Source organism: Gymnoscopelus braueri (assembly GCF_963280865.1).
Source record: "Gymnoscopelus braueri genome assembly, chromosome: 17".
Lineage (NCBI taxonomy): Eukaryota > Metazoa > Chordata > Actinopteri > Myctophiformes > Myctophidae > Gymnoscopelus > Gymnoscopelus braueri.
In genome coordinates this window covers 46,340,387-46,359,321 of record NC_137617.1, presented here as the reverse complement: position 1 = coordinate 46,359,321, position 18,935 = coordinate 46,340,387, and the positions used below count along the sequence as shown (strand labels likewise).

At 43.8% G+C, this 18,935-nt stretch overlaps 1 protein-coding gene across 1 annotated transcript in view; it reads left to right on the top strand.

Moving 5' to 3' along the window:
* Positions 1–243: 243 nt before the first annotated feature.
* LOC308105181 (glutamate receptor ionotropic, NMDA 2C-like) overlaps positions 244–18,935 on the top strand; it is a gene marked incomplete at both ends in the record, with an annotated part of 118,547 nt that continues 99,855 nt past the window's right edge. The window contains 3 exons of the mRNA XM_080455817.1: positions 244–504; positions 3,702–3,836; positions 6,461–6,559. Of these exons, the coding sequence (XP_080311943.1) occupies positions 244–504; positions 3,702–3,836; positions 6,461–6,559 (495 nt within the window). The remainder of the gene's footprint in view (positions 505–3,701; positions 3,837–6,460; positions 6,560–18,935) is intronic.

Here is an 18,935-nt window from a genome sequence, read left to right as displayed (position 1 = left end):
TCCCCTCTCCCTCTCTCTCTCTCTCTCTCTCTCTCTCCCTCTCTCCCTCTCTCTCTCTCTCCCTCTCTCTCCCTCTCTCTCTCCCCCCTCTCCCTCTCTCTCTCTCTCCCCTCTCCCTCTCTCTCTCTCTCTCTCTCTCTCCCCTCTCCCTCTCTCTCTCCCCTCTCCCTCTCTCCCTCTCTCTCTCCCTCTCCCTCTCTCTCTCTCCCCCCTCTCTCTCTCTCCAGGCAGTAGTGTGCCAGCATGGCCGTTCCCAGGGGTCATCCTCCTCCTCCTCCTCCTCCCACCTCGCCAGCAGGGCCCAGGGCCTCCACCCGCCGCCTCCTCCTCTTCCTCCCCGTTCTCCTCCTCCTCCTCCTCCTGTTGGCTCCGCCCCCGCTGTGGTCCCGCCCCCTGCTGGTGCAGCCGTCCATCAACGTGGCGGTGGTGTTCAGCGGCGCCGGCTACCAGAGCGAGGTCAGGGGTCGCCTGAGCGCCGAGAACTTCGCCGACCTGCCGGTGACGGTGAGTTTGGTGGAAGAAGATTGTTTTTTACTTTAACCCATTAAGACCTGGAGCGCATCTGTGTCCCTTTTTGATTTGAGCTAAAAAAAGCATTATTTTACACTTTGGCTATTCAAAAATAGCAGATCTACAAGCTCGTAGCGCGGCACCGAGTGCCGCGCTACGAGCTTGTAGATCTGCTATTTTTGAAAAATCGTGAAAATGTGTGAAAATCTTTGAATATATATTATTTTAAAGCGAACACATGTAACTCAAATCTTTGCTTCTTGGGGGGGTCCCCTGGAACACAACATTTTGAGATGGGGGTCGGCGGCCAAATACATATAATTTTGGGGGTCCTTGACATGAAAAGGTTTGAGCACCACTGATATAGAAACATACGTTTTTCAGAAGATTTAGAAGACATTTTGTAGAATCGGCTTCAGGTCTTAAAGGGTTTTAGACCATTTAGACCTGTGGCCCATTTTATAAACACCTTTTTAATCCTAACATTTTTCAGAAAATCTGGAATTTTCATTAAAATATAAATAAATAAATCATGTTGCTATGTACATAGTGACATCTAAAATGACACAGATGGATCCAAGGGTCTAACAAAGTATAGGGTTTCCACTTTCCAGGTCTTATTAGGTTGTTATCTTTCTATAAATGCACCGAATATCTGTACGCATGTCTGTCTGTAATCCACGTATCTCGAGAACCGTTCGACCGTCCGACTTCAAATCCGGCACACACCTCGTAGACGACCCGACTGAGTGCAGTGCTCACTCAGTCGGATAGGCGGTTGTCCAGAACCACCAGAAAAAGACTGTGTGGCTGGGGCCCAAACGAGCCAATCGATTACCATGACAACCCCAGCCTAAGCTTGATTTGCCAAATTCCCCACACCTGTCGAATTCCCCACAGCTGCCATTTGATTACTTTTAGTCATTCCACTTTCCACAGCCACTTTGCACTCAGACATTCTCCACAGATGTTTACCACTGCACAAGGAGTGCATGCCCATATGAGGGCATGCCCTCATATGAGGGCATGCCCTCATATGAGGGCATGCGCCCATATGGCCATGTACTGATACCATCAGGGATCTCCAAATCTGGCCATATAAGGGACAAGGACAGACAGATATACATATCTCCATATTTGGGCATCAGAAGGACACAGACAGAGACAGACGGACAGACGGACAGACGGACAGATACAGAGTTCTAGGGCACAAAAGGGACACAGAGACAGACAGAGAGATGGTTACAATGGGTATACTCTGGCTTATAACGGGTATTGCATCGTTCCCGAGTAAGCCTGTGCCTGACGTACACAGGTCTAGCGCCTTTAAATCCGGGAAAGCATCTGTGGCTATTTAGATGTTGCTATATGTACCTGTATTATGGCAACATGAATGTGTTTACATAAAAAAAAAATTGTGCCTAAAAAAGTGTACTTAAAGGGATTGTAGGCGATTCAGAGATAAACAAAGGGAAAAAATCCAGCAGTTCGTTTCCCCGACCACCAGGGGGTGACGCACGGAGGACTTCCATAGAGTAAGCAGACTTCTAAACGGGCCATGCCGAATATAGGTTACTTTTTTCGGATACAATTCGCGGAACTGCCCGCCCCTGCCGGTTCTCTAAATTTTTATTTTTAAATAGGCTCTTTCATGACAAATTGACCACATATATGAAGTTAAACAACTAAATTCTATCCAAACGCTTTTTGAAAAGTAAATTATGTGCCTAAAAAAAGAAGTTTGAGAGCATTTTAAAACCGAAAGTAAAAAGTTCACACGGACACGGACGCGCACGGATGCGCACATGCGTGCGTGAATTTACGCACCGGATACCCGGATGTGTAACCTAAATAGTAGGGAAAATACGGATTTCAGAAAGAGGAGTGTTTTTCAATGCAGGAAAACACCCCAGCATCATTATATAGTGGCTGATAGAGGGGAAAAAATGCAAAATATATATATAGAGGTATTTTTCAAATATAGGCTTAATGTTGCCTACTATACCTTTAAAGGTAGGGTAAGTGATATTTTTGGGTTAAAACAAAAAGTATTTTGTTAAAAGGTTAAAGCACTATATTCTGATAGTAATCATTGCTATAGAGTGTTTGTTTAGTAAAAGGAGTCTCCCCGTCTCTCCAGCTCTTTAATAAGCAGAAAATACATTTTCTGGTAGGTGTCAAACTCTCAGCCAATCAGGAGAACGTACCCATTTTTAAGGTTCATTTTGATAGTGTTCCAGTTAAAATTTTGCCTGCTCATTTCTTAGTGTCATCACTTCCAATTTCACTTGTTTAATCTATATCCTGATTGAGTTCTCTATCCTGATTGGATAAAATTGGAAATTAAACTGAAACTGAAACGAAAATGCATTTTCTGTTTTATAAAGAGAGAGAGAGAGAGAAGGAGACTCCTTTACTGAACAAACACTCTATAGCAATGAGTACTATCAGAATATAGAGCTATTTAACACTTATTTTAACCAAAGAAAATCACTTACCCTACCTTTTAACTCTTTGACTGCCAGAGTATTTTCATAAAGTACTCCCCCATTGCCAGAAATGTTCGTGTTTTTTTTATTTTTATATTTTGAAAATTTTCATGAAAATAATTGATCAGACTGTTTTTTAAAGACGCCGCACAAATCCGCCACTAGAGAGCAGCACATGATAGCTTGATCAGCTCCTTGTGTCACTGTTAACCTTCTTGAGCGATTAGACAGGGAAAACCATGAAAACGGATGTGATGTCCTCCCAGATTGTTTTGATCGTCAAAATTACGATGTGATACACGACGGCGATGACTGATCGTCACCCAGACCATAGATTATAGAAGAGAAACTGTCCGTTTGTCCGTCATACCGTGTGAAAAACCGTTTGTTTACCTATTTTGGACGAAAATGACCGGGGGAAAATAATCAAAAACCGGAAACGGAACCCAGGCCATGAAACCGGATGCAGATATGGGTGAAGTAAGTGGAACTCGAGAATAACATTGAATTTTAAGCAGCATAGCGCGATCAGAGATTAAACAATGAACGCAAATCCAACGCGTCAAACGCGTGAATGGCGTGGGTGGATTAAGTAGTAATTGACGCGTTTTCGAGTCAATGGCGTTTATAGAGTTAAGGACAGTATTTGAGTAAATTGACTTTAGTTCTCTTCCCCCCTGGTGGTGGTGCATGGTGGTGCAGGTGAACCCGGTGACGGTGCTGGTGAACGACACCAACCCTCGGGACCTGCTGACCAGGCTGTGTGACACCATGTCCCAGGAGAGGCTGCACGGGGTGGTGTTTGAGGACGACGTGGGGACGGGCAGCGGAGCGCAGGTCAGCCCATCCATACATCCATTGATTGAATGCTTTTTTTATACAGAAATGTAAACAGCACGGAGGAACAGTATTAGGGGCAGTGGTGGAAAAAGTACTCAAATTATTTACTTAAGTAAAAGTACTACCAATACTGCAATATAAATGATATATGCGACGCGTTGTGAGCTTGTAGATCGGCTATTTTCAAATAGCCTAGGTATAAAATAGGGTTAAAGTGGTTAATGTATGTTTCATTATATCATAATTTACATCTGAAAAGTAACTAGTAACTAAAGTTTTCAAATAATTGTAGTGGAGTAAAAGTACAATATTTGCCTCTGAGATGTAGTGGAGTAGAAGTAAAAGTATTGGAAATTGGAAATACTCAAGTAAAGTACAAATACCTCAAAATTGTACTTAAGTACAGTACTTAAGTAAATGTACTTAGTTACTTTCCACCACTGATTAGGGGTATGCCGATACACTAATTTCATGAAACGATACGATACGAAATTGGACTCACGACATCGATACGATACGATATATGGCACTTTTTTATTATGAAAATATATGGGGGGGGGGGGGGGGGGGGTGGGGGGGGAAGCAAATGCAAACGAATATTTCTGTTTTGCATTATTCAGACATGCAAACTTGTAGCTTTTCAGCTACAATAGCAGTTTTGAACCAAATAGGGCAATAGTGTGACACCTGACCCGAAAAAAAAAAAAACATGTCACCCTTTTCACCTCGGGGCTGTTTGCATGCCTGATTATTATTATTGTAAAAAAAAAAAAAAAAAAAAAAACTATTCAAAACGATACATATCGTCACGAAAACGTATCGCGGGATGATATATCGGCACACCCCTATACAGTAGGATAGTGGTTCTCAAACTTTTTCATGTCAAGGACCCCCAAATAGAATTTTGTATTTGGCCGCGGACCCCCCATCTAAAAGGTTTTGTGCCAGGGGACCCCCAGAAGAGAAGATTTCTGTAAAAAAATATCTAAATTATTCAAAATGTCCCAAACATTTTCAATATTTTTCACAAAAATCCAAAAATAGCAGATCTACAAGCTCATAGCCCGGCACGAAGTGTCGCGCTGCGAGCTTGTACATCTGCTATTTTTGAATAGCCAACATATAAATGGATAAAGTGGTTAAAATGATTGTGACGCTATATATTTACTACTTTTGCTGGGGACCCCCAGGTAACCCCCTCAAGGACCCCTGGGGGTCCCCGGACCCCACTTTGAGAACCAATGCAGTAGGACATTAACCACTTTAACCCTAGTCTGGGAGGCTTCGGCTCAAAGCCTGGACAGCAGGGGTGCGGCCACTGCTTTCTGATTCAAATCAACAGCCAATGAAGAAAAGGGGGCGGGATCCACATGCAGTGGGTGTTGCATGTAAATAGGAGCGACGGGAAGCAATTTCCCCTTGAGAAATTGCGGCCGCCATTGTTGTGTACTGCTGTTTGCCTCTCGTCGGACTTTTTAGACGAGTTGCACAGCTCTCAGACCGGTAAGAGGCGTGTCCACTCAGATTCTGAGCGTAAGTTACATCCCGCCCACAAATACCAGGGCTTTGGCCCAGAAGTTCCTCGCCCCTCCCGTTTGTATGCGAGAGCTGGCGAAAACTTCTGGGAACTCAGATTACTTTAACCCCAAACCACCAAATAGCAGATCGACAAGCTCACAGCGTTACGCGTCGCATTGCGTCACGTTGTGAGCTTGTCGATCGGCTATTTTCAGCGAAAGCTTTCCCCGCAATAACACACAACAGCAAAGACACTAGTATTCAGCCCAGAGGGACTCCGGTTACCCATAATGGGTTAACACATTGGGTGCCAGAGGTTTATTAAAATATTATACGTTGAGTGCCTGCATTTCTTCCATCCACTTGCGTTATACGTTTCGTGCTGTAGCAGCCCCGACGCGGAAGTGCATGTAAACAAAGCGTGCGTGCGAGACGGCGGAGGGTCCCGACTAACGCCTGGAACAATAATATTTCTAACGCGATCCTCCATTGCAGCGTGATCGCCGATCGAAAACGGCTCGTTTCCACCACGTTAAAAAGAAATGGAGATATTAAGCTTTTAGTCAAGGAGATAACATTGAAAACGCCGACCGGAAGGATTTTTGACATGGAGCCAGATCCAGCCTCTTCTTCTCAGAAACTCCTTGGGTGATGTCAAAGTTTCGTTTTAGCGCCCCACGTGGGCCACTCGTATAAAAATAGAATTGGGTCAAAAACGGTCCGGACCGTTTTCGGCACTTCTCGTTTGGATCCTCAAAAACGGTCCGGACCGTTTTTGGCATTCAATGTGTTAAGTGGTTAAGGCTAAAAGGATAACACAAATAAAAAGTCCTGGGGACTGTGTTTCCATTGTGTATGTATGTATTTATGTATGTATTCAAGGGTCCCTGGCACAAAACATTTTCACCGCGGTAAAATACATATCAATTTGGGGGTCCTTGACATGACATGAAGCCCTGCTGTAAGGGTCCATTTAGAACCCTGGACCCGACGTTGAGAACCAGTGGACTAATACACATTCATTCACTATCTAACATGTTTTTTTGAGGGGTTTTGTGGTTTTAATGAGACTTAGTTCATCTTGCTTGTTGTCTTTCCTCCAGGCAGCTGAAGTGGCTCAGATCCTGGACTTCCTGTCCACCCAGACAGGCCTGCCCATCGTGGGAGTGAGTGGAGGCTCCGCCGTGGTCATACCACACAAGGTACCGTACCATACCACACCACACCGCACCGCACCGCACCGCACCGCACCACACCACACCACACCATACGTTACCACACAAGGTACTGCTGCTGCTTTCATCTCTGCTTCTCTACTCGTTTTGACATGATTAGTAAAACCAGGGTTTGGAAAGACTACTACATTACTAGTGTTTACGCTAGATGGCTCTCTTGGGAGGAGTCACCATTTGACTCCCAGTGAAGCAGCAAATCACGTGATCGCAAAAAAAAACACAGCCACACTCACTTCCATCGGGAAACATGCCTTTTTCTCTGCTTTGAGTGCTTTCTGTTGCTTGTTGGCGAAGCAAATCCTACATTCAACTGCTAATAACTATGGAACGGATGATCGCAACGGCCCGCTCCCCCCCCCCCCCGCCCCAATTCTATGGGACTCGGATACGTCTTTTAACCCATCGAGGCCTGAGGTTCCGATTCTGCAAAATGTCTTCTAAATCCAAACGGTTTTCTGAAAAACATATGTTTCTATATCAGTGGTTCTCAAACTTTTTCATGTCAAGGAGGATTTGAGTTAAAAATGTTCGCTTTAAAACAATATATATAATCAAAGATTTTCACACATTTTCAAGATTTTTCTAAATAGTAGATCTACAAGCTCGTAGCGCGGCACCGTGAGCTTGTATATCTACTAATTTTGAATAGCCCAAAGTGTAAAACAATGCTTTTTAGCTAAAAAAAATAAAAAAAATTGACTCGGATACATCTTTTAAAGCGATCGTTGGATGGATCGTTGTGAAGAATAATATTCTATGATTTTTCAAAGGTTAGTGTGAAAATCGCACGGAATCGCTGGCAAGGTCGGCTATTAGACGATGTTTTGCTCTGGCTGGTTAATTTAACAGTTACCTAGTTACCTGACGTGACCGCATGCAGCCGTCTCAACACCACGGTTCCTCCATCCACTCCCTCAGCGGTTCATTGATGTGGCGACCATCTGTTGTTTCAATGAGAAGAGCCTTTTTCTCATAGACTCTCTGCCTAATGAGGGAGAGGAGCTTCAATGGCCGCTCCGCCTGATTCTTACCTTTCCAAGATACTACAGAAGCTCTTCAAACAGCTACTTAAGTGGAAGCAGATTGACCCATATATGTGCAGCATAACGGCTCTCGAAAAACAAGTTGTTTTCAAGTATAGCTGCTCGATAACATGAACTGGAGCAGAGGTTTACGATCGTTTTAGCTCTCTCTCTCTCTCTCTCTCTCTCTCTCTCTCTCTCTCTCTCTCTCTCTCTCTCTCTCTATCTCTCTCTCTCTCTCAATATCACTTTAGAAATTAGATTAGATTAGGTTATTATTATTTTTATTATTATTGTTATTATTTTTGGTATTTTCGGACAGACAAACCTGTTTTGTTTTTAATTTAATTTAATTTTGTATTGTTAATATAAATGATTCTCCAAGTTTGTGTTTTTGTTCACTAACATTGATTATGTTGTACTGCATTTTATGATTTGTATTGTGATGATTTTGCTTGGACCCCAGGAAGAATAGTCTCCACTAAGGTGTAGACTAATGGGGATCCTTAATAAACAAACAAACAAACAAACTTGAGACGTATTTCAGAAAATATCAGATTTGTGTTTACAGTTTCTGAGAGAAATAGTTAAAAAAATATATAAGCAAAATTCATCATCATTGATCAAACTTATGGAGCAGCCGTCTAGGTACTCAAAGGAGCTTTACAAAACTACAAGTAGCTTATTAAAGCAACAACATAAATAGAGGAATAAATGGATGGATGGATGGATGGATATGGATGGATAGATAGACACAAAGGAGACTTGTTGTGTCTCCTACCGGAACCGCCACCGGTCATCAAATTATTGGCCTAGAAATGCGAAAAAAAAACTGAAAAATATCCATGAATTCCAGACTCCATGGGGTGACTAATCCATAGAAAAAAAGTTTTTTGGGGGTGGTGAACTATCACGCAAGTCTGAAAGAGCTTCGGAATTCAGTTAATACCAACTCAATTTGGGCTCTGCCGAATTCTTATTTATATATTAATGTATGTATCTATGTAAGCTCACAACGTGTCACAAAAAAGATGTTTGAGGTTATAAGGAAGGTTTCTGGCTTAAAACCCTGTGTGTGCGTTGTGCGTGTGTGTGTGTGTGTGTGTGTGTGTGTGTGTGTGTGTGCGTGTGCGTTTGCGTGTGCGCGCGTGCGCGTGCGTGTGTTCTCCACACTGACTGTAGGCATCAGTCATCATACAGTGAGTTAAGTAGGTCAGGGCTGTGTTGGAGCATCACATGTAAATATCCCCCCAGACGAGACGAGACCGCCGAGCGAGGAGTTCTGTGTAATCTGATCTCCTCCGACCGAGGGACTCAGATCTGTTACACTGTATCTGACATGGAAAACTTTAACTAGAGTAGAGGGAGACAGATCTGTTACACTGTATCTGACATGGAAAACCTTAACTAGAGGAAAGGGAGACAGATCTGTTACACTATATCTGACATGGAAAACTTTAACTAGAGGAGAGGGAGACAGATCTGTTACACTGTATCTGACATGGAAAACTTTAACTAGAGGAGAGGGAGACAGATCTGTTACACTGTATCTGACATGGAAAACTTTAACCAGAGGAGAGGGAGACATATCTGTTACACTGTATCTGACATGGAAAACTTTAACTAGAGGAGAGAGAGTCAGATCTGTTACACTGTATCTGACATGGAAAACTTTAACTAGAGGAGAGGGAGACAGATCTGTTACACTGTATCTGACATGGAAAACTTTAACTAGAGGAGAGGGAGACAGATCTGTTACACTGTATCTGACATGGAAAACTTTAACTAGAGGAGAGGGAGAAGGATCTGTTACACTGTATCTGACATGGAAAACTTTAACTAGAGGAGAGGGAGACAGATCTGTTACACTGTATCTGACATGGAAAACTTTAACTAGAGGAGAGGGAGACAGATCTGTTACACTGTATCTGACATGGAAAACTTTAACTAGAGGAGAGGGAGACAGATCTGTTACACTGTATTGTTGTTTTACCTTAACCACTTGAACCCTAGCATCCCTTTTCTGAGGAGAACTTTAGCCAAAATTAGCAGATCTACAAGCTCACAACGCCTCGCGCTGCGAGGCGTTGTGAGCTTGTAGATCTGCTATTTTTGGCAAAGAGGTATATAGGTGTAGAGGGAAAAAAGAGCAGACCAAGTGAAAAAAAAAAGTTAAATCTGAAACACAATTTTATACTATATGAGGGGTCCCTGCTTCATCTCTCTCTTAGCTAGGGGGTCCTTGGCCTGAAAACGTTGAAGACCCCTGATCTATTACAATCAAGCGAACCGCTTAGGAATTGGACGGTTCGATCTCTCCTACACGTGTCCTTCAGCAAGACGCTGAGCATTGTAAAGAGTGTTGGATAAAGGCTCTACATATAATAGTGTAAATACACCATTTAGCCTTGTGTGTGTGATGTGGATGAAGTCCTCTGGCTGAACCAGACACTCAGAGACGTGGTGCTGAGGGAGAGTGGGCTTTGATCTGCACATTTCATGATGTTTATTGAGTGTACCGTAAAGTGCTTTTCATTTAGAGTTCTCTTTCTTAGCCTTGTTCAACACTCTCCTCCCCCATATATATCCCTGTCTCTCCCTGTGTCTGTCTCTCTCTCTCTCTCTCTCTCTCTCTCTCTCTCTCTCTCTCTCTCTCTCTCTCTCTCTCTCTCTCTCTCTCCCTGTAAAATGATGGACAATCTGAAGGCTTTCTGTGTACAGTGGGCATTAGGGGCAGTGTTGTGATGATCTGCACTTCTCTTTTTGATCTGGGGTGAAGGCTGGTTGTGTTTCTGTTTCCTAACCCTGAGGTTGTCTGTCTGTCTGTCAATGTGTGTGTGTGTGTGTGTGTGTCTCTCTCTCTCTCTCTCTCTCTCTCTCTCTCTCTCTCTCTCTCTCTCTCTCTCTCTCTCTCTCTCTCTCTCTCTCTCTCTCTCTCTCTCTCTCTCTCTCCCTCTCTCTCCTGTAAAAGAGCCATCTCGTCTCATCAGAGGTTGTGTGACACAATGAGACAGGTGGATGGGTGGCAGAGTGACACACACACGCACACACACACACACACACACACACACACACACACACAGTGCGTGTGCATGCGTATTTCTATTAGAGCATTAAAGACTTCAATAGTGCTTGATTATCAATAGGCTGATGACGAAGGTGAGGATGACGAGGGTGATGATGAAGGAGTTGCTTTGAGGTTTAAAAGGAGGCGGCGTGGCGTTTATTTCTGTTTCCTCTCTGTCTGATCTCTGAGACATGTGTGTGTGTGTGTGGGTAGGTGGGTGGGTGTGCACGCACGCACTTGTATTAATATAGTTGTGAGGACCATATGTACCCACACTACAAGTATAGTACATTTTTTAAATAGACATTATGGGACCGTTTTCTTGTTCCTCACAAGAAAACAATATATATATATATTTTTTTATTTTTTATTTAGGTTTACAAACAGAAAACGATTCAGGTTGGGGTTAGATTAGACATTAAGTTTAGGTTTAGTGGTTGGACTTAAGAGTTAAACCTGATTTATTCTCAGTTGCGTCCAGTGTCATGTACCGAGAAATAGTCGATCTACAAGCTTACAACGTGTCGCAGCGCGACGCGTTGTACGCTTGTAGATACGCTTGTAGTAATGCAAACGTGTGTGTGTGTGTGTGTGTGTGTGTGTGAGAGAGATGAGATGAAAGGAGTGAAGAGAGGGGAGCATGTCTTCTTTGACACACGCATCAAACCAATGGGAATAGGATGGAAATCGTCGCAGTCGGTCGGAAACCTCGTATGTCCAAAGCCGTTGCTTTTCAGGAAATGGGGGAATAAACTATAGGTTACTAGCGTAACCCCGGTTCTATGAAATACGAAGCGAGACCTGGAGCGAAGTATTGAATATTGAACAACCTGTATTCTAACTGGATCCAATGTAGAGTAGTTATTATTTAGTCTCAAGCTCTTGTTAATACTTTACATTGGGTTAATATTTATAAAACCCACAGATACACTTAACCTCGTTCACTTACTTTCATTTCAAGTTTAAAATTAAGTGAAAGATTTAGAAGCTCACAGAGCATCACAATGTGCCACGCTGTGAGCTTCTAAATCTTATCTTGTGAGATACTTTTGTGTGACACTGTACGTATGAGGATGTTGGGCTTAGCGTTTTGAAAAAAGTAACATAAAGAGTTGAAATATGGAGATACAAGGTTTCGGTTTAACAGCAACGGAATGAGAGAGAGAGGAGGGGGGGGGCAATGGATAGAATATAATGAAGAGACAGTGAGATAGAGAGGTTGACAGGAAAATAACAGGATTATTGGTTTCTTGTGTGTGTGTGCGTGTGTGTGTGTGTGTGTGTGTGTGTGTGTGTGTGTGTGTGTGTGTGTGTGTGTGTGTGTGTGTGTGTGTGTGTGTGTTCAAGCATGTGCATCTGATCAATTGCCCATACCAAATGTGTGTGTGTGTAATAGGATATTCATCCTATATTAAAATTGCCTAGAGGGTGGGTCGACTGCGGATCGCGGACGTCACAGATGTAACTTCCAGGAGCACGGTGGCGCAGTCGGTAGCGCTGTTGCCTCACAGCTAGAAGGTCCTGCGTTCGATTCCCACCGGGGACGCTGTGGGCGCTGGGGGCGTGTTCTCTCCTCCGCGTCATCAGTGCCCATACCCTAGGTGGGGTTGGCGAAAGGGCCTACTCTGTGTGGAGTTTGCATGTTCTCCCCGTGTCTCCTAGGGTAGTTAATACCCACAGAAAAACATACAGTAATCCTGGTCTCTATACTGCCTCTCCCTGGTCAGCCGGGGCGCCTGATGGAGGGGAAACTCCCCCCTGTCAGGTGACAAGAAGGTCAGTTGTCTCTCATGCATTGAAGGAAGCATGAGCTCGGCTCTGGGCTCCCTAGGCTGGCGGGGGGAGTATAGGGCCCAGGATAACTTAGATAATTGGCACCGGGTGTAACAGGGTTAAACAATTGTGGGATAAAAAAAAAAGAAGGAACTTCCAGACTTGTGATGCGTACCGTTGCTCCGATCCACACCAAATACTGTTCAGGGGTCTGCCATGAGTAGAGCCACAGGAGGGGCCACAGGCACAAACAGTTACTCCAGGACCATGGACAGCAGCTACAGCAGCTACAGTTACTTCAGAACCATGGACAGCAGCTACAGTTACTATAGAACCATGGACAGCAGCTACAGTTACTATAGAACCATGGACAGCAGCTACAGTTACTATAGAACCATGGACAGCAGCTACAGTTACTATAGAACCATAGACAGCAGCTACAGTTACTATAGAACCATAGACAGCAGCTACAGTTACTTCAGAACCATGGACAGCAGCTACAGTTACTATAGAACCATGGACAGCAGCTACAGTTACTATAGAACCATAGACAGCAGCTACAGTTACTATAGAACCATGGACAGCAGCTACAGTTACTTCAGAACCATGGACAGCAGCTACAGTTACTATAGAACCATGGACAGCAGCTACAGTTACTATAGAACCATGGACAGCAGCTACAGTTACTATAGAACCATAGACAGCAGCTACAGTTACTATAGAACCATAGACAGCAGCTACAGTTACTATAGAACCATGGACAGCAGCTACAGTTACTATAGAACCATGGACAGCAGCTACAGTTACTATAGAACCATGGACAGCAGCTACAGTTACTATAGAACCATGGACAGCAGCTACAGTTACTATAGAACCATAGACAGCAGCTACAGTTACTATAGAACCATAGACAGCAGCTACAGTTACTATAGAACCATGGACAGCAGCTACAGTTACTATAGAACCATAGACAGCAGCTACAGTTACTATAGAACCATAGACAGCAGCTACAGTTACTTCAGAACCATGGACAGCAGCTACAGTTACTATAGAACCATAGACAGCAGCTACAGTTACTTCAGAACCATGGACAGCAGCTACAGTTACTATAGAACCATGGACAGCAGCTACAGTTACTATAGAACCATGGACAGCAGCTACAGTTACTATAGAACCATGGACAGCAGCTACAGTTACTTCAGAACCATGGACAGCATCTACAGTTACTATAGAACCATAGACAGCAGCTACAGTTACTATAGAACCATGGACAGCAGCTACAGTTACTATAGAACCATGGACAGCAGCTACAGTTACTTCAGAACCATGGACAGCAGCTACAGTTACTATAGAACCATGGACAGCAGCTACAGTTACTATAGAACCATAGACAGCAGCTACAGTTACTATAGAACCATGGACAGCAGCTACAGTTACTTCAGAACCATAGACAGCAGCTACAGTTACTATAGAACCATGGACAGCAGCTACAGTTACTATAGAACCATGGACAGCAGCTACAGTTACTTCAGAACCATGGACAGCAGCTACAGTTACTATAGAACCATGGACAGCAGCTACAGTTACTATAGAACCATGGACAGCAGCTACAGTTACTTCAGAACCATGGACAGCAGCTACAGTTACTATAGAACCATAGACAGCAGCTACAGTTACTATAGAACCATGGACAGCAGCTACAGTTACTTCAGAACCATGGACAGCAGCTACAGTTACTATAGAACCATGGACAGCAGCTACAGTTACTTCAGAACCATAGACAGCAGCTACAGTTACTATAGAACCATGGACAGCAGCTACAGTTACTATAGAACCATAGACAGCAGCTACAGTTACTATAGAACCATGGACAGCAGCTACAGTTACTATAGAACCATGGACAGCTGCTACAGTTACTATAGAACCATGGACAGCAGCTACAGTTACTTCAGAACCATGGACAGCAGCTACAGTTACTTCAGAACCATGGACAGCAGCTACAGTTTTGAGAAGTTACACTAGGGGCCACGTTCCCCTGGGGCTACGTCAGGGTGTGTACTCGCTGGACTGCTCGGAAGTGTGTGTGTGTGTGTGTGTGTGTGTGTGTGTGTGTGTGTGTGTGTGTGTGTGTGTGTGTGTGTGTGTGTGTGTGTGTGTGTGTGTGTGTGTGTGTGTGTGTGTGTGTGTGTGAGAGCTTCTATTACTATACTGGTGGTGAGCCAAGTATAGTGTGATATACACATTGTGAGGACAGTTTTCCTTGTCCTCACAATACACAAGATAAGTGTTTGTTTTTAAGGTTAACACATATTTGTGTAGTTTACAATTAGGATATGATTCAGGTTAGGATTAATTATTTGGAGGTTTAGTTTAGCCTTTAGTTTAGGGTTTAGAGTTTTTGACTTTTTTATACTCTGCTGTGTGGCGAGTGATGTCACTCAACGAGGGGCGGGGGGGCGGGGGGTGTTCTAGAGATGACAAGAGTTATCCTCCTCAAACGACTTGGGAACAAAACGTCAAATAATTGCATCTTCTATGGACTGTGCAGACAAGGTGACCCGCCGGAGAGGGTAATTAGATTACATTTTAACGGAGCGTTCCCTCTGCGTTCATGTGAACTCTTTTTAACTGCTATATTAAGCCAGTATAATCTGTAAGATTGCATTGTAAAGTCTATAACCTTCCCCCATAGGGCTGGCTCTGGTCCAGAGCCATGGACTTCAGAGCCCAGTTCACTGTGATGATGCAATAGTCCCAGCACTCTGTTCATGGATGACAGTGTGGTTTCTATCGTCTCTGTCGGGTGGAAACCTCATATGTCCACAACTTCTAATTCTAATACAAAAATAGTCAAAGTAGCAGATCGACAAAACGGGACTGGACGTTTCGAGCTGCTACTTGTAATGCTTTTGTATGACGCTATAATATGATCAAGTAGGGCGTTAATTTACAAATAAACACAAAGTAAAAATATCGAGATAAGAGATTTCTGTTTGACAGCAACGAAATGGAAAAAGAAAACATGTTCCAATAGTTATTATTATTATGAATTATTCTTAATTTAGTCACAGTGTCTCGGGGCAGTTGCTCAGTAGAGCGGCTTCTTAGGAATCAGAAGGTTCCCGTTCGATCCCCTGGGGTTAGCAACGCGTCAAAGTGTCCTTGAGCAAGGCACTGAACCCCTAACCGCTCCTTGCATGGTTTCCTCTGCTGTCGGTGTGTGGATGTGTGGATGTAACGCTTAGGAGAAAGCCGCTATATAAATGTTCCATTTACCATTTAGCTCTTGTTAATAATAAGTTACATTGGCTAAAACATTCATAAAAAAACCACATACTATCACTTTCAACCTGCCGTTCCTATTTTGGGCAACATAGCAGATCTGCAAGCTCACAGCGAGTCACATCGCAATGTGTTTCAGAGCTTGTAAATCAGCTATTGTCAATACTTTTGTGCTGTACTGTCATACTATACGATATAAAATAGGGCATTTCGATCATGAAAAAACATGGGAAAAGGAAATATGGAGATGCATGTTTTCTGAGGTCCAGTTCTGATGTAGCCTGAATGTTCATTTAGTTTCACTCCATTATTCAGTCTGAAAGCCCTCTCAGTGCCGCCGTTTTCTGAGATGGGGGCGTGGCCAAAGGGGCGATTGGTTCATACTGGATTATCCCGATCCTGATTGGGCCGGGTAGATTTTTACCCAAGAAAACCCTGCATTTGACAGCGTCACCAGACCCTGCATGCGAGGCTATCGATTCAGAGGAAGGAGCCATGCAGGCTAGTTCTGATGCCCAACTGACCTGATTTATGTGTCTCCTGCTCTGTCTGTCTGTCTTTCTTTCTCACTCTCTCCATTTCATTGTTTCCTTTAACCCTCTCTCTCTCTCTCTCTCTCTCTCTCTCTCTCTCTACCTCTTTCTCTCTCTCTCTCTCTCTCTCTCTCTCTCTATCTCTCTATCTCTATCTCTCTCTCTCTCTATCTCTACCTCTCTCTCTCTCTCTATCTCTATCTCTCTCGATCTCTATCTCTATCTCTATCTCTAGCTCTAGCTCTAGCTCTATCTCTCTCTATCTCTCTATCTCTCTATCTCTCTATCTCTCTCTCTCTCTCTCTCTCTCTCTCTCTCTCTCTCACTCTCTCTCTCTCTCTCTCTCTCTCTATCTACCTCTCTCTCTCTCTCTCTCTCTCTCTCTCTCTCTCTCTCTCTCTCTCTCTCTCTCTCTCTCTCTATCTCTCTCTCTCTCTACCTCCATCTCTTAATATCATTGTTGTCGGGCAGAAACCTCTTATCTCCATATTTGAATATTTTTCTTTCCTAAACAAACGCCCTACTCCATCACACTCCATTATCACACAAAAATGGAGCTTGTAGATCTGCTACTTTTTGATGATTTTGAATTTGAATCCTGAAAAGTAACAGTTTTGGACATGTGAGGTTTCCACCCGACAGAGACCATATCCAGGTCAGTGGGAGCTTTAGAAGGGCAGCCGGGGGGTTTTCCCATGCAGGGGAATGAATGTGCTTTCCTGCTCCATATCCACATGATAATGATGTTGAGGCCACGCCCCTCACAGTATGGCCCAATGGGAGTGATCCCTGCCATTATTAAATGCTAATGATGTTGTTGAGGCCACGCCCCCTCACAGTATGATCCACTTCAAGCAGGCATTGTGCAGGTTAGTGTGTGGAGCGTTGTCTCAGATGACAGGGCCAGTGGTGGAAAGTATCTAAGTACATTTACTCAAGTACTGTACTTAAGTACAATTTTGAGGTATTTGTACTTTACTTGAGTATTTCCAATTTCCTGTACTTTTACTTCTACTCCACTACATCTCAGAGGCAAATATTGTACTTTTTACTCCACTACAATTATTTGAGAACTTATTTGAGAGTTACTAGTTACTTTTAAGGTATACATTATGATATTATGAAACATACATTAACCACTTTAGTCCTAACTTATACATAGGCTATTTGAAAATTAAAAAAACAACGCGTTGTGAGCTTGTTGATCTGCTATTCTCAAACATTTTAGTACTTTTACTTTTGGTACTTTAAGATTTTTTTTTATGCCAATACTTTTGTACTTTTACTCAAGTTTTGTTTTTTGTTTTGTCGCATTCCTAAGACAATAATTTGATGACTGTGTGTATATCCGATAGGAGACAAAACGAGTCTCCTCTGTGTCTCCTACCGGATACATTAGCCGAGGAGACGGTGATCAATTTATTGGCTTAGGAATGCGACAAAACCAAACAAATGTCCATGAATTCAAGGCTTCATGGGGTGTGTAATTGATAGACAATAAGTAATTATTTGGGTGAACTACTCCTTTAAGTAAACAAATTGAGTACTTCATCCACCACTGGTCTTCAGACTACGGCGGGAAATTGATCCTGCAGTTGTGAGTGACTGACACCGGGAGTTTGCTCCACAGTTTGGGAGCCAGGAGAGAAGAGAATCTATAGACGAATCCACAGGCGCGCTGCCTGTAGCTGCCTGTAGGCGGCCATTGCTGCGGTGTCGCGTCCGCGGAGCGTTGACACCGCAGCAATGGCTGCGCGCAGGGCAGCGCTCCGTGGATTCGTGTATAGGACGTGTGGAGCGTTGTCCCGGGTGACGGGGCCTACAAATGTTGGGCTGTTTACATAGTGCGTGTGCATCAATGCATGTGCACTCATGTCTCTCTGCGTGTGTGTGTGTGTGTGTGTGTGTGTGTGTGTGTGTGTGTGTGTGTGTGTGTGTGTGTGTGTGTGTGTGTGCGCGTGTGTGTGTGTGTGTGTGTGTGTGTGTGTGTGTGTGTGTGTGTGTGCGCGTGCGTGTGCGCGTGTGCGTGTGTGCGACCAGCATGTCCGCCATTTTCCTGTCTCATTACCATAATCCTCCCACGCGAGCATCACTAATTATGTCTGTGTGTGTGTGTGACAGCTGAACTGCAAAGGTTGGAGAGGGGGGGGGGGGGGGGGGGGGAGGAAGAGAGAGAGAGAGAGAGAGAGAGAGAGAGAGAGAGAGAGAGAGAGAGAGAGAGAGAGAGAGAGAGAGAGAGAGAGAGAGAGAGAGAGAGAGAGAGAGAGAGAGAGAGAGAGAGAGAGATGAGAGAGAGAGAGAGAGAGAGAGAGAGAGAGAGAGAGAGAGAGAGAGGTGATTTGTAGTAATGCTCCTCTTAATCATTAAACATTTAATTAAGCAGGTCTGCCAATTGCAGGACTATGTAATGATGTTAGCCTTGTGTATGGAGCCACTAGATGGAGGGTCAGGAGTGTGTGGGAGGGACCGTCCGCTCTGGGCTTAAAGGAGTAGTTCACCCAAAAAAAAATCTTATTTTCAATCAATTACACACCCTATGAAGCCTTGAATTCATGGAGATTTGTTTAGTTTTGGTCACATTCCTATAAGCCAATGACTTGATGACCGGCGTAGTCTCCGGTACGAGGAATAGTTCACAAAAAAACACATTGTGAGTTCTGAAAACT